A 16,188-nucleotide genomic window follows, 5' to 3' on the forward strand; every position below is an offset into this window, starting at 1 on the left:
TGAACCATTACCAAATAGATATTGGCAAATCAAATTAATACAAATACAAAGATAAATAGGGCTCTAGTTTGGAATAAAGGTATAGTATCTTTTGGAGCACAGATTCTCCAAATAGGCAGCCTGGTGTATGTTAATTTATTGTAAAATAAGTTAAAATTATGCTAGAAGTAGTTAAAATCACCCTTTATATTGCAAAAGTTATTAGTTTTCTATTAATAAATTTAATCTTCAAAAAAACTTATAATGTATTAGATTAATCATATTAGTCTTTATAGTATGTAATCACGTATCAATAAGAAATTACACATTAAAATAAAATTCAAATCAACGACAAATTAAAGTTACCCTTTAAGTGGTTAAAATTACCATAAAAATAGTTAAAGTTACGTTTAAATTGACCGTTTTACAATAAAATTAACGTACACCCGTTATACACAAGACTTAGCCCCTCGTCTCTATCTAGTATCGCCTGTCCTATCTAGTATGGCCTATTTTGACTTCAATTCGTTAGTGTGTACTAGCAAATTAAATGAGGGATCCTTCCTAGAAGGTTTGATCTATACTTAAAAATTTATTTGAACAATTTGGTTACAATTTGGTTGCATGTATCTAGTAATACGATTCTTATTAATCTTATATTCCCTACTTGCTATTATAACAATAAATTTAAACTTCTACATTTTCTAGTAATCCACTTACACTGCAAATTGAGATATGAAGTGAAATTAATGAAGTGAGCTGTACTTTTCTTTCGCTCAACTCAAACGTTCCACGTAAAATAATTTATGTACCAATAAGACCATAAGTTTCATTTTTATAATTTATATTTCTAACAAATTATTTGTAAGATCTTGGTATATAGTAGCAAGTAGGAATTAATCTAATCATTTTTCAAAAGTATTGAAGTAGGTTTCAAGACAGATAATTAAGATAATATGTTGAATATTTAGCACTTGCTATATTACTAACCACATGCATTTGCATGTGTCATATCATTTAATATCTAGACCTAAAATACAAAGTTGACCTACTATTCTATCTATATATTACCAATTATAGAATTATTTCTGATACTATATATATATATACACATACCAATAATAGAACTCTGCTAACACATTTAGCCTAACCAAAAACGTAACATTTTAATGTTCTAAGTAATGGAATCCAAACCCTACATTTTGTATACATGGAAACTCTATTTACTTGTAATCTTAATAGGGTTCCTAGTCTTTTTTCTATATGTTGACAATGCTCAACAAATTATGAGTTATTATTCATCAGCTACAAATGATATGGTAACTCGTTTCAAATCAATTCCTTCAATTATTTCGATTAACCCTTCGAACTTCACCCTTAATGATATGGAAAAGATGAAAACCGAAAGCCGAAAGAAGTGCAATATGTTTGAGGGGAGATGGGTTTATAACCCTGAAGAAATTCCTAGCTATGAATCAGTAAGGTGTCCATTCGTCGAGGAGAAGATGAGCTGCAAAAATAACGGGAGGCCGGATTTGGAGTACCAAAAATGGAGATGGCAAGCTCGTGATTGTGATATACCATTGTAAGTATAGTTTGGTTTTTATTTTGATAGTTTTTAGTTAAAAGAGAAACATAGCAAAATCTACCTATAGCTAATTATATTATTTGGCTGCCCTTGCAAATGACTACCCACTTTTTATGGATTTTGTAATAACTTACGTTGTATTATAGTTTTTGTATTCATAAATAATTACACATAGGTTGTATATTATTGGAGTACATAAACATTTAAAAAAATTGGATTTACAATAAAGTATTGTACCCCAGCTACAACGTTACCTTAAAATAATCAAAAGTTACCCTGTAACGAATGAAAGCGACCCAGTATATATAAGTTACCTTGATATAAATTAAAGTTATTAATTCTTTATTGATAAAAGTTACCCAAAAATATGTAAAAGTTACCCTAAATTCAACAAAAATTACCTTGGTGTACAATTATATTACTGTACATCAGATATATACAAAAGTTTTTAATTGGAGTAAATAGAGAATAGATAAATTATAAAATTATTTCTTTAAGACGGCTAAAGTTAAATTAATGATAGAGTATATAAGTCAATCCTGAGTTTCAACGGTTGAAACTCAAGATTCTTTTATACACTATATCAATTTGTGCATCTTACGGAGTATTTATTACTAAAACTACAGTGGAACATTTGTATTCGTCCTTAGTCAAATTAATCCTTAAATAGGGCATAACATGGGAAAATACAAGTTATCATCATGATAAAAAAAAAACGCCATGTTAATTGGAATTTTATAAAGGAAAATTGGCTTATAATAATACCAACTATCAACGGCGTGAGCAAAATCATACGAACTCAACTATTTGCTATTGGCGGCACCACCTTTTGTACTATATGTGCAAAATAGTACGCCGGTCACTGAAAAAATATTTCGAGGAATATTCCATCTTAACTTATTACTATTTTAATTTTTTTATTAACTTTCTCTTCTCTTTTAAAAATATGTCACACCCCGACCCCAAACAAATTAGAGAGATTACTAAGTCAAGAATTTGAGCAGCCACTTTAGCCTAGCATCCGTGCAAGAGAAGGAGAGGAATGGGTTCAAAAAGGCTTCCTTGCAAATCTTTGATTAAGGAACCAAATGGACTAATTAAGGATCCACGATTAGCTTAGGAAGATGGGCTTAAAGAAGCAACTAAACAAGTTTACCCAACCATATTTGAGCGTACACCACTAAGCTTAAACCAAAAACCCGAACTAATTCTAGTTGGTCCAAGAAGAACCAAGGAGGAGAAGTAAAATGAGAAGCAGTTTCAAACGCGCTTAAAGTAAATAAATAAAATACTACGTAATAATCATAATGATGCAAATGACGACGACAATAATAATAATAATAATAATAATAATAATAATAATTAAAACTGAAAACGATACTTTAATTCATTAATGATACAAAATATATATAAGGTTCATATTTACAGAAAAGTAGACGAAATGCGAAACCAATAATATTATTCATTTATAATGACCTAATTAATAAAAGGACATTATAATGAGTTTTATAAATATAAAAATTAAAGGATAGTTTATAAATAATATCAATTTGATAAACGAGTTGAAGGGATCACCCAATATCACTTTATTTATCGATATTGATACGATCGAATGTAACACGTCTTAAAAACCTTAGAATTATTTTTATACCTATCAAATTGACACTTCAGTCAAGGAATCACCCATGATGGCCCGTATCAATCCAATAGGTTAAATATCGAAATTACATATAATAAGTGTAAAGCTTATAGAATTGACGCTTAAGCTTAAGGAATTACCCTTTAAGGCTAATATTAGTTCAGACAAGTCAAACATGATTGAAATGATGAAAACTTAAACTCATATATAAAACCTTATTAAATGATAACTTTGAATTGCTTCGTCAAATATTATAATTAGAGTTTCAAAAGCTTGGAATGATCCTTAAATCAAAATAACGATTTTAATAATTTAAATCACACTTCAATTTAGAAATTGAGATTTTATTTAGAAACTATGTTTAATAGGTTAAAATGCACATAAAATAATGGTTCGAAAATACGGGGTGTTACAATCACCCCTCCCTATAAAGTTTCGTCCTCGAAACTTGGAAACAACTTAGAGAACCATAGATACTATGACAAGTACACAAATTGTGAAGACGACATTGTCTACCTAACATTTAGCAAATAGAGACGCACCCTTTCTTCCCACCCAAGTAACCCTCACTAAGGTCAAGGCTTCACAAAATCAAGTTTGTTGATTATTCATCAACTACATACATATTTCTCAAGAATTTGTAACAACTCGGTGAGAGTTTTTGGACCGTTTGCTCTGATACCAATTTTAACACTCCGACCCCAAACAAATTAGGGAGGTTACTAAGTCAAGAATTTGAGCAGCCACTTTAGCCTAGCATCCGTGCAAGAGAAGGAGAGGAATGGGCTCAAAATAAAAGGCTTCCTTGCAAATCCTAGATTAACGAACCAAATGGGTAATTAAGGATCCACAATTAGCATAGGAAGACGGGCTTAAAGAAGCAATTAAACAAGTTTACCCAACAATATTTGGGTGTACACCACTAAGCTTAAACCAAAAACCCGAACTAATTCCAGTTGGTCCAAAAAAAAACCAAGGAGGAGAAGTAAAATGAGAAGCAGTTTCAGACGCGCTTAAAATAAAATAAAAAAAAAAAATACTACGTAATATTCATAATGATGCAAATGACAATATTAATATAATAATAATGAAAACGATACTTTCATTATATATATATATATATATATATATATATATATACAGAAAAGTGACATAAAAGACGAAATGCGAAATCAATAATATTATTCATTTATAATGACCTAATTAATAAAAGGACATTATAATGAGTTTCATAAATATAAGAATTAAAGGATAGTTTATAAATATTATCAATTTGATGAACGAGTTAAAGGGATCACCCAATACCACTTTATTTATCGATATTGATACGATCGAGTGTAACACGTCTTAACAACCTTAGAATTTTTTTTATACCCATCAAATTGACATTTCAGTCAAGCAATCACCCATGATGGCCCGTATCAATCGCAATAGGTTAAATATCAAAAATAACATATAATAAGTGTAACGCTTATAGAATTGACGCTTAAACTTAAGGAATCACCCTTTAAGGCTAATAACAGTTCAGACAAGTCAAACATGATTGAAATGATTAACACTTAAACTCATATATAAAACCTTATAAATAATAACTTTCAATTGCTTCGTCAAATATTATAATTAGGGCTTCAAAAGCATGGAATGACCCTTAAATCAAAATAACGATTTCAATAATTAAAATAACACTTCAATTTAGAAATTGAGATTTTAGTTAGAAATAAGGTTTAATAGGTTAAAATGCACATAAAATAATTGTTCGAAAATACGGGGTGTTACAAAATACATATTATGTTAACAATTTCCTTTAGGAAAAATTGCATTAAATAATACCACTTTTCACCCGTCCACTAAAAACAAATCGACCTTTTGATTATCTCTAAATAAATAATACCACCTTTGGGGGGTGTTCGCTTTAAACAAGTTATTTTATCTATAACCTGAATAATCGATTAATTTTTTTTTTCTTTTTAATAAATTCATTTAACAATGTAATTAACTCTTAATAACAACTTTAATTATAATTTATTAACAATTAATATATTCTAAAAAATTCTTATGATTTATTAACCTCCACCCACCTTGTCTCAACAGCAACAACAAAACCTAGCATCCTCCTTCACAATCAACCACTACCAGCAACATCTGCTATCTCCACCGTTGCACCAAACCGCCACCAATCCCAATAGCCTCACCACCAAAAACACACTCAACACCACTAATTCAGCCTCACGCAGCACCATCAGCAACACCACCACATCCAGTCCCCTCGCTAATCCCACCCACCACCGATTAAACCAGCCACCCTCATCACCGCCACCCACATCAACAACGCCAAAATCCGGCACCTTTAACCCTAAATCACCAGCTGAAACCACCCTAAACAGGATTTAGGGTTTCGTTTATGGTGGTGTCGAGCTTGTGTTTAAGGGTTAGGGGTGGCTATTTTGGGTGGGGGAAGGGGAGGGGGGTCAATTCAGGGTGGGGGAAGGGGAGGGGGGCCGATACCAGTGGAGGGGAATTAGGCAATTTTTTTGTGAAGAACCCTAAGTAAAATCGAAGTGGGGGTTTTCATTTGGTGATGTTACTTGCATAATTCTTGGTACCAAACTATTGTATATTGTAATGTGAGCGTTTTGATACCAATTTTATGCATTTTGTTGAAGAAATGAGCATGTTTCCATTTTGTCCTCAAGCTTATATGTGAGCTTCAATGGAGTTTCCTCCATTGTTGTCTCTTCAAGCTTTTAAAGTTTTTCAGCTTCAATGGTGGTGGTTAGGTTGCCGATATGACTCAAATACAAGGGCAAGCGAAGTCGGGGTAAGGGAAAAAGGGTGGTACGGCCGGTGGTGGTGGAGCTGGGCGCCGGCCGTACTGTCGTCGGTGGAGTCGTTGCGTGTGGGGGAGGGGAAGAGGAGGTGGCTGGAAGGTGAGAGATGTGGTGGCTAGGTCGTGGGGGAGGGGGAGGGGGATGGGGTTGGGTGGTTTTTTTTAAAAAATAATAATAATAATAATTTTAAAAAGTTAAAAACATTAAAAAAAATTATTATATTTTCAGACCAATAATATGATGACACGTGTCCATATAACCTACTAATCAGGTTACCAACAGGTTACAACTTGTTTAAAGCGGACACCCCCCAAAGGTGGTATTATTTAGAGATAATAAAAAGTTGACTTATTTTTAGCGGACGGGTGAAAGGTGGTATTATTTAATGCAATTTTTCCTTTCCTTTATAATCCAAAATAAAAATGACCGGTTCCTTTGTTAAGTTATTTATTTTTAATTGTCAATATATATTTAAATGTTAATTTTTCAAAATACCTGTAGTAATTTCTACTATCACACGATGGTAAATAGGGTATTTAAATGCATTCACCAACCAAAATAATGTGGAGGAATTTTTGGACTTTTTAAACAATTTTTGAACTAATTTTGTTAAAATAATAATGCATTTAAATACTCTACTTACTGTTGTCTAGTAGTAGAAATTATTATAGGAATTTTGAAAAATAATATTTAAATACATATTAACAATTCAAAAAAAAAAAAAAATCCAAACAAAGGAGTGGAGCATTATTAATTTGAATTGTATTGTAAAGGAAATTGTTAACATAATATGCATTTTGGTAAAAAGAAAATTAATAACAAAAAATAATAATAATAAATATAGACGGAATATTCATTGCGATACTTTTCCAGTGACCGGCATACTATTTTGCACATATAGCACAATCGCTAATAGCAAATAGTTGAATTCATATGATTTTGCACACACTGTTGATATTTGATATTATTTTAAGCCAATTTTTCTTATAATAAATCCACACTTTTTTATTCAATGTGAGGCCACAAATGTTAATTTATGGACGAAAATGTTATGCTAACTAGAATTTTGTTGATTTATTTACATAAATGTAAGTAGATAAATGATTTTTTTTTATTAATTTCCTTTGCTAAAAAAAAATATTAAATTAAACCGATAGTTCATAATTGGAAAATTTGCAGAATTTTTTTTTAAAAAGCACCATTTTGCTAAAAAACCTTTTAAAAGTGTTTTAGTTACAAAAAATCACCACGTTCATTTTTTTTGCAAGAAGAAACCTCTTTACTTAATCACCCTCTAATTTACTTGATTACTTTCTAATTTCATCTCATTTTCACTAATTAATCTCTAACCCACCTTTTTTTTTTGACGGGCTCTCTAACCCACCTAAAAAATGAACTTTAATTTATATATATAAAAAAAATCGCCACCTCCAACCACTAGCCAACCACCCCCTCCCCTTCCCTCTGACCTAGCAGGAGCCCCTTTTCCCATCAGTCCCCCACCCTCGGCGAACTACCTGGCCGCCGGCCAACCCTCATTTTCCCTCTTATCCACTTCGGCGACCACCACCTCCGTTCGAAGATTACTAGAAAACAGGTCATTTCCGACGGAAAAATTCAGTCGGAAACACCCTGTTTTCCGTCAGAAATTGTGTTTCCAACGGAATTCCGTCGGAAAGTGGCATCGTAACGGTGTTTGTAGGAAAATTGACCTTTTCCGACAGAAATTTGGTCGGAAACACGATTTCCAAGAACATTCCAACGGATTTCATGCGTCGGAAGAAGTTTTCCGGCCTAGAAAAGTCCGTCGGAAGTTGCCGACGAAAATGATTACTCCGAAAATTCCCGACGAAAATTCCGTCGAAAAAATCCCGTAAAAAAAAAAGCCCGCACCACCCCATACCACCACCAGCCCCCACCGCTAAACCACCACGTCCACCCCTGGCCACTAGCCTCCATCGCAACAAATAAAATTACAAAAACTCCTCAAATATTCCCCACAACCACCACCCACCACCCTAACCGGCCCACTACAACCAAAACCCACCAAAAACTGACCCAAATCCACCCACCAAAACCTACCTACACCTAAAACGACCCAGACCCACCCACTACAACCCACCTAAACCTAACACCGACCCAAACCCACCCACCACAACCCTCCTAAAACCAAGACGGACCACCACAAACACCGCACCCTAACTAACCTAACTACAACCCTCCTAAAACCAAGACGGACCACCACAAACACTGGACCCTAACCCAAATTCACCAACCACCACCATCGAACCCTAACCGAATACTAACCCTGATCCACCAACCACCACCACCGCACCCTAACCTAGACCCACCAAACCCAAACCCAGACCCACCTAACCTAAACTCTGACCGAACCCACACCCAATCCAACCCACCTAAAACCATCATCATGAACGACCAAACCAACCACCATAGCCCAAAAATTTAATAAAAAATTTAAAAACAAAAATTAAAAATAGTAAAACGTACCTTAACAATCGAATTAGTTTCGAATTTCACCTTGAACTTGATTTACTAAGGCCAAATTCGACCATGGAAATTCTAGATCTAGTATTTTCATGGTCTAATTTGACCTTAAAAATCATTAATGTGTTATAAACCATGCATCACCATTAACGGCTTTTACCCACCATGGAAAAAATCAGCTAAGAGAAGAAGAGGAGAGGGGCGTGAGAGAGAAGAAGAGGAGAGAAGAGAAGGAGCGTGAAAAGAGAAGAGGAAAGAGGAGAGGAGAGAGAAAGAGAAGAGAGGCGGAGAGAGAAATAAGGAGAGGTTAGAGAAATGAGAAATGAAAGTGGGAGGGGGGTAGTTCCGTTTTTATTAGGGTTTGTGTTTTTTTTATTTTTATTTTTTAAAAACCATAATTCCGTCGGAAAGGGTTTAAATTTAATCGAAAATCTCCTTGGATTCAAAATATGTCGGAAATTAATTATTTTTCGATGGAAAATCCGTCGGAAACTAAATATTTTCCGATGGATTAAAATTCCGTCGGAAATTTCCAACGGCAATTCTAAATTCGTCAGAAATTTTCGACGAAATTTAAATCCATCGAAAATTTTGTTTTTTCCGACGGATTTTCGTGTCCGTCGGAAATTGACCTTTTTCTAGTAGTGGAACTTCTTACTCTCATTTCTCTCCCAAATACTCTCAACTCACTACCAAAGTTTGCAAGGATCTTATTGGAAGCTTTAAATCAAGTTTTCCCACACAATCAATGTATTTTTACTTCGATTTTATCTTATAATGTGCGTGAAATTTGTGATTATTTTGTCACAAAATCCTAGAAAAATTGATTTGGGGGTTTTCAATTTTGTGCATCTTGCTTGCAACTGATGTTTGTTTTGGCTTTGATGATGTATGTATGTGATGCTAGTGTGATTTACAAGCAAATTGCAATAGGTTTTGGCTTTCATCTTCGGGAAGGGTGAGAGAAGAGAAGGATTTAATGGTGGTGGAGAAGAAGGGTTTGGAGGTTTGGTAATGGCAGAGTTTAAGGTTGAGGAGTTTGGTGGAGAGAGAGGTGGAGTTGGAAGGGAGGGGAGAGAAAGTGGCGGCGGAGGGGGCTGCAGCCGCCTGCCAGGGGAGGGGGAAAGGGAGTGGGGTGGTGGATTTTTTTTTTTGTTTAATTTATAAATTAGTTTAATTATTAAATGGTTAAGTGAGAGTTAAAAGATAATTAAAAGAATTAGAGGCTAATTAAGTGCAATTAGAGACATTAGATTTTCTTCCACAAAAAAAAATTTACAATCAGGTTTTCTTTTGACAAAATGCTAAAAATAGGGTTTTTTTTTTCGCAAAATGGTGCTTTTAAAAGATTTTTTTTTGGCAAATTTTCCTTTATAATTTAATAACCTAATGAGTAAAACTTTATTCAACAAGATTAGGATTGCTATTGTAGAACAGGTTAAAATTCGATTGTCATCATCATATCACCCCAAGTAGCATTGTGATGGATTCTTTTTGGTTAAGATTTCTAGTTTTTTATTAAGTATATACTCCTATTTCTAAATAAATGTATGTTGTTGGACTGCTTAGAGTTTTAAAAAAGCTTATTCGTTTTAAAAAAAACTTATTTAAGTGGGACAACATTTTCACTCGTATACGAGGTCCTTACTTGAATTATCTTTCCTAACCTCCACCTGGACTCTCTCCTCCCTCTATCTCTTAATACCCATTTTCAATCCACTTACCCACCAAAAGATAAGTAGTCCTCATTACATGCTAAACAAGTTAACATCATTATTCATTTATGATTTATTCCACAATTGTTGCTACGTAGTTTATCATCGGGATTAACACATATATTAGCAAGAGTGATAATGCAGAGAGAGAAGAGTAATAATGCATAGAGAGAGATCGAGAGAGATGCTATAAAGTACGAGTAATTAGTAAGGCGTAAGAGTAATTTGTGTGGGGAATTTGTCGATGATTGTAGGGATTGTGGTGTGTAACTATGCCATCAATAATGGATACATAGTAGGAAATAATTATTATTTGACAAGGTAGAGTATTTTGTTAAAATCATTTTACATCGCGTAGTTTTCTTAATCAGCATTGCATAATTTTCAAATAGAAGAGTTGACATAAAGAGGATCTCGTGCAGTTCTAGCCAATTACAAATCATTTGCAATCAATTGATCCTATCCTAACTTTAGACAACTCTTTTTCACATGTACATTAAAAAATCCAATGAGTCAAAAAAAAAAAAAATTAAATAAAAAAAAACATTAAGAAAATCCTAGCTATTAAAATAAGTGTTAGAGCTTGCTTATTCCCTTAATCATGTAATTTTGTCGTCAAGTTATCGTAATCCACATAAATCTTACCTAATATACCACTCCACATGATCACATCGCATAATTTATAAACATCCAAGTAGGCTGAGCTACTAGCATTGCTAATATAGTATTTCAACTATCTTCTAACATAATTGACAAATCAAGACTACATGTAAAAATTAGACTACGTAAGTACGTTTAGAACATTGTAAACATGATTATCTTCCCTAAATTTCTAGGTTTAATGGAACATATATGCTTGAAAGACTAAGGAACAAGAGGATGATCTTAGTAGGCGATTCGCTAAATCGAAACATGTGGCAATCTCTTGCTTGCCTTCTCTACTTCTCCGTTCCTTCCACGGCAGCCAAGGTGCAGGAAAAAAGGAATTACAAGACAATATGGAAGGCAAAGGTACGTATATAGATAAATGAGGAAAATAAATTCTGAATTTTATATATAAGCTAAGATATTATCAATGTCTTAAGAATTTTATGGAAGTAACACTGTTTTTTGTTGTTTAATTATAGGAATATAACTTCACTCTAGAGTTTTATTGGAGTCCATTTCTCGTTGAACTCAAAGATAACCATGAAAGTGGGAAAAAGGTTCTTGTGCTTGATAATATTTCGACTAATTCAAAGAAGTGGATCGGAGCAGATATTATGGTATTCAACTCAGGGCATTGGTGGGACCAACGCGGAAGATTTAAAGCGTATGGATAATTATTACTTGCATTGAAATTTCATATTTTTGCTTGATAATATTTCATACCTAGATTATATTACCTCAATGGATCCTTTTAAAAATATAAAAATTGCTAACTCAAGTGCAATATAAATTTTATATGTGGCTTGTGGCCAGGGTTATTATTCAAAGGTTACTTATTTAGGTGTTACTTGGTTGATCAGAGGTTACTTGATTAGGGATTATTTGGTCAGGGGTTACTTGGTCGGGGGTTACTCGATCAGAGGTTACTCGGTCAGTGAGAGGTTGATTAGGAAATAATTGGTCAGGGGTTACTCAATCGGTTAGGAGTAACCTGTTAAGTGTTTTGTTGTGTGTTAGTCGGCCACACGGTGTAACACGGAAAATACACTAACCAACCAAATAACCCTAGAGTAAATAACACTTGACTAATTGAGTAACTCTTAAATAAATAACCCCGGCCACAAAGAAAATGCACTGCAATTGCAAAATGATTACATTTTTTTTTTTTTTTTTTTAATGTTGAACTATAAAAGCTTTGACTGTAAACTCCTTACTTCTATAAAATAAGTTTTATATGTTAAAAATAAATTAAATTTAGCAAGAAATTATAAGATTAGGATCCAAAAAAGTTATTTATTATTAGTAAATATAATTTAATTTTAGTTAACATTCTTCAATAACAGTATTGGTTAAAAAAGTATTCAAATGTTATTCTTTTTACTAAAAATAAATTTTTAGTAAGCAAAAATGATATGAAAAAAACATAGCCTCAGTCTTGGAAAATAAAATTTTAACATAAATAATTTAAGTTCAAGAAAAATAGTTTAATTTTAGTAAGTACGAGTATAAATTAAGTTTAACAAAAGTTATATAGTATCAATGAATTGACAATAGTTTAACCAAAGTAATTTGGTTCTTTAAACATCAGATAAGTGAACAGGAACTAACTCTTAATCAGCTAGAAATATTGAAATACAGTAGAATTATTGATGTTTAGTAAAAACAATTTAAATTCAGCAACTACTTATGATTTAAGTTCAGTAAATATGAAAAAAAGAATTCAGGCCAAAGTCTAAAGAGTAAACATGAGCATAGCATAATTATACCTCTTACTATGAGTAATCTTATTTTCTATCTAAATTTATCTATCTCGAAGTTAAATTCCATACATAAAAACTACAAACGCCTATATAAACAAATGTAAAAAATTTATCATCTCGAACTTGAATTCTTTACATAAAAACTACAAGTGCATATATAAGCAAATGTATAACAGACTCATGCTAGGATTGCTAGCTAGGTTACATGCCATATGCATAAGACTATAGAAGTTTATATTCTGGCCGTTTCTTTATGAGCTTTTTAACAAACTCTTTTGCACTATATATCTTCAAGCACACATATGAATAATATTGAATATCATTAATAAGTATGCAACTTAATTGTATAACTAAAGCAGCATTGGTTTGCTAATCAATATACGTAGTGTATGCATCTTTGTGTGATATTTAACCTCAATGCTATAATTTTTTTGTTTCTAGATGGGAGTTATTCGAATACAAGGGAAAGTTAATGAAGGGTATGCCGATAGAGCTAGCTTATGCACATGGCCTAAAAACATGGGCAAGATGGATTGAGAAAAATGTTGATTCAAAGAAAACAACAGTGTTGTTTAGGAGCATTTCGGCACCACACAAATTTCCACAATATGATCAATGGTGCTATAACAAGACCCAACTCATAATGGATGAATCATACGTACCGGTTTTCCCAAAGTCTATGGTTAATGTAGTCGAGAACGTGTTAAGCCTGATAAGTAAAATACAGGTGAAGTACTTGAACATAACTAAGTTGACCGAGTACAGAATTGATGCACATCCATCCTTGTACAGGTTCAAAGACCTAAATACCCTTACTGAAAAGTATGATAATAATCTCAAGAATTATGCAGATTGTACACATTGGTGCCTTCCTGGAGTTCCGGATACTTGGAATAGGTTATTGTATGCATTGATATTTTTTGATACTCTATGAGATACGACTGATTAATAGGAGTCCTGGACTCCTGTTGATTTATGAGATCTAGATGTGATGGGGATACTGATTAATTCGGAGGCAATGTTTTTTTTTTTTTTTTTTTTTTTTTTTATTTTTTTTTTTTTTTTGACGTGAGGTTATTAATACGCCAACAAACTAAACAATAAAATTAAATGACGATAAGCTATGATTTTCCGTGTTAGCGAGAAGATGATCCCTTTCAACTCAGTCCCTCGGAAATTGTGTATAATACACCAATCAAAAGTCGTACCTAGTTGTCGAATTTTATCCACTGTTCACCTGAGGCTGACATCTTCGCCACCGTTTCCCCTAAGAATCCAAACCACAGATGCCGAGTCTGCGTATATGATGATGATGCTGAGGAAATGTTATATTGGGGACTTAATTTTTTAAGTTTGATAGTTGGTACAAGCTAAAGGTAACATAATACTCCGTACTAGGTAGAATTATTCTGATGTTTGTATTTAATACTAAAGTTCATGATTCTAAACAATGAATTCAAAGGTTCGATTAACAATGTCATACACTAATATAATATTCAGACATTTTAAACGTATTAAAAATTCTAGCGTACATAGTTGTCGGTTATGGACAATTATTGACGATTATCAATCGACTATATTAACAGACAAATATTATAATGTAGTGACTATAGGGCTTTTTTTTAGGGCAATATATTATAAGATATTATATTAAATCTAGTTGTTACAATTATGTTAATAAATAAATTTCAAATGCGAAAATAAATTCTTATCCTTAAATAAAGTATCACAATTATTTCTCTCTCTCTTCCTCTCTAAAAAAAACCCTAAAATCTTTGGCAACCGCAAGGGGCTACCATCATCATCTCTTTGATGATGGTAAGCCCCATTTCTTTCTTTATTTCCTTTGTTTTTTTGATTTTAGCCATTAATAATTCTCCTTGCTCTCTCTTTATGAGAGTTTTCTTCCCAATTTTTGGGTTTGTTCTCTCCTTTTGTGAGAGTTTGGTGTTTGTATTTCTTCTCTTCCCTTATGGAAGATTGGAATTTATTTTTAGGGTGTTATTTGAAAGATTGGATTCATGGGTTGTTATTCGTACAATTTTGCAATTGGCGTTGGAATTGAGAATGCGATCGACATGGTCAGGTAATGAATTTTCCTCCCAAAACTATGTCAAGAAAATGGATTCCCTCATAGAAGGCTGCATAATTCAGCAAACAATCGGGAACTGTACTTCATCGTCAGATCTAGTTTCGCATCATCATAGTTTCTTTAAAGAGGATTTTTACTGGATTAATTTAGATGGTATTTTATTTTTCTATAATGCTTATTGTAGATGCCGTATAGCTTTCAATTAATGATATTTTATCTTTCCCTTCAAAAAAAAAAAAAAAAAAAATAAGTATCACAATTAATTCTTAAATTTGTATAAATACACACTATGGAATTTTTTAATTTTTTTGAGGGAAATACACAATACATAATTTTCTTAAAAATACAATATACAAATTATTTTTGTATAAAAATTAACACAATACTAATTTTTATACGGATTTTTCTTAAAAATAAAAAATACGGAATTATTTTCAAAGGAAATACATAATACAAATTTATTTATATTTGAACATAATATTTAGATTATTTTTTATACCCGTATTTAATTTTTTTTTCCAAGGAACATCCGTATTATTTCGCATGTGAGAAGAACGTAAACATAGTACGGAGTATGCATAATCTCATTAAGACATAAATAAATAATATGTAAAAGTAAGAAAGTTATAAAAATAATACATTCATGCAAATTGGAATTCTTTTACATATTCCAAAAATCCTCATTAAAGAGTTGATTAACTCAAGAGTAAAATCCTCAATAAAGAGTTTATTCATCCTAAACTCTAAACCCTAACCCTCAAACCCTAAACCCCTAACCCTAAACTGTAACTGAAAAGGCAACATTTCTTTAGAGTAATTGAATATATTATATCATACATTGATTTGAATAATAATCTTATACAATAATATATATATATATATATATATATATATATATATATATACACTTTAGTTTTTTTTTTCTTTTTTTTTCGTTTTTTTTTTACAGGATTATATACATTAGGTTAAATTAATATTGTATTGTTTTACAGGGTCGGGGCTACAATTGGATAATATCATTAGACTCAATATATTAAATAACCAATTTTTATTTCATAAAATAAATTCATTACATTATAATGTTCGTCAACATAAGATTAATTTTGGGTAATGGAAAATTGAAGAAGAATTAAACGTAGATTGAAAATTTTGGGAGAAAAAGGGGGAAGATAGAAAGATTTCGGGTTGAGATTGAAAATTTTTAGGAGAAAAAAGGGGAAAATAAGAAAATGGCGGAGAAGTAGAGGAGGTTTTGTAAGAGATTTACAATGAATCTGGACAGACTCACAGACACTAGCATTGCTTCCCAAAATAATTAAAATTTGTTGGTTCAAGGAATATTGAACCTCTGGCCATTGTTTCAGGATGTTGCACTCAAACCGTTAATCCAACCTTATTTTTCAATTTTAATATGAAACCAATATACATATATCC

The 16,188-nt window shown here is 32.2% G+C and overlaps 1 protein-coding gene across 1 annotated transcript; it reads left to right on the plus strand.

Annotated features, from left to right (window-relative positions):
• Positions 1 to 1,109: 1,109 nt before the first annotated feature.
• Positions 1,110 to 14,172, plus strand: LOC110739519 (protein trichome birefringence-like 42). Its single transcript, XM_021919965.1, has 4 exons — positions 1,110 to 1,564; positions 11,091 to 11,265; positions 11,382 to 11,566; positions 13,104 to 14,172. The coding sequence occupies exons 1-4, from the start codon at positions 1,161 to 1,163 to the stop codon at positions 13,594 to 13,596; spliced, it is 1,257 nt and encodes a 418-aa protein (XP_021775657.1). The 5' UTR covers positions 1,110 to 1,160; the 3' UTR covers positions 13,597 to 14,172.
• The last annotated feature ends 2,016 nt before the right edge of the window (positions 14,173 to 16,188 follow it).

Source organism: Chenopodium quinoa, unplaced genomic scaffold (assembly GCF_001683475.1).
Source record: "Chenopodium quinoa cultivar QQ74 unplaced genomic scaffold, ASM168347v1, whole genome shotgun sequence".
Taxonomy (NCBI): domain Eukaryota; kingdom Viridiplantae; phylum Streptophyta; class Magnoliopsida; order Caryophyllales; family Amaranthaceae; genus Chenopodium; species Chenopodium quinoa.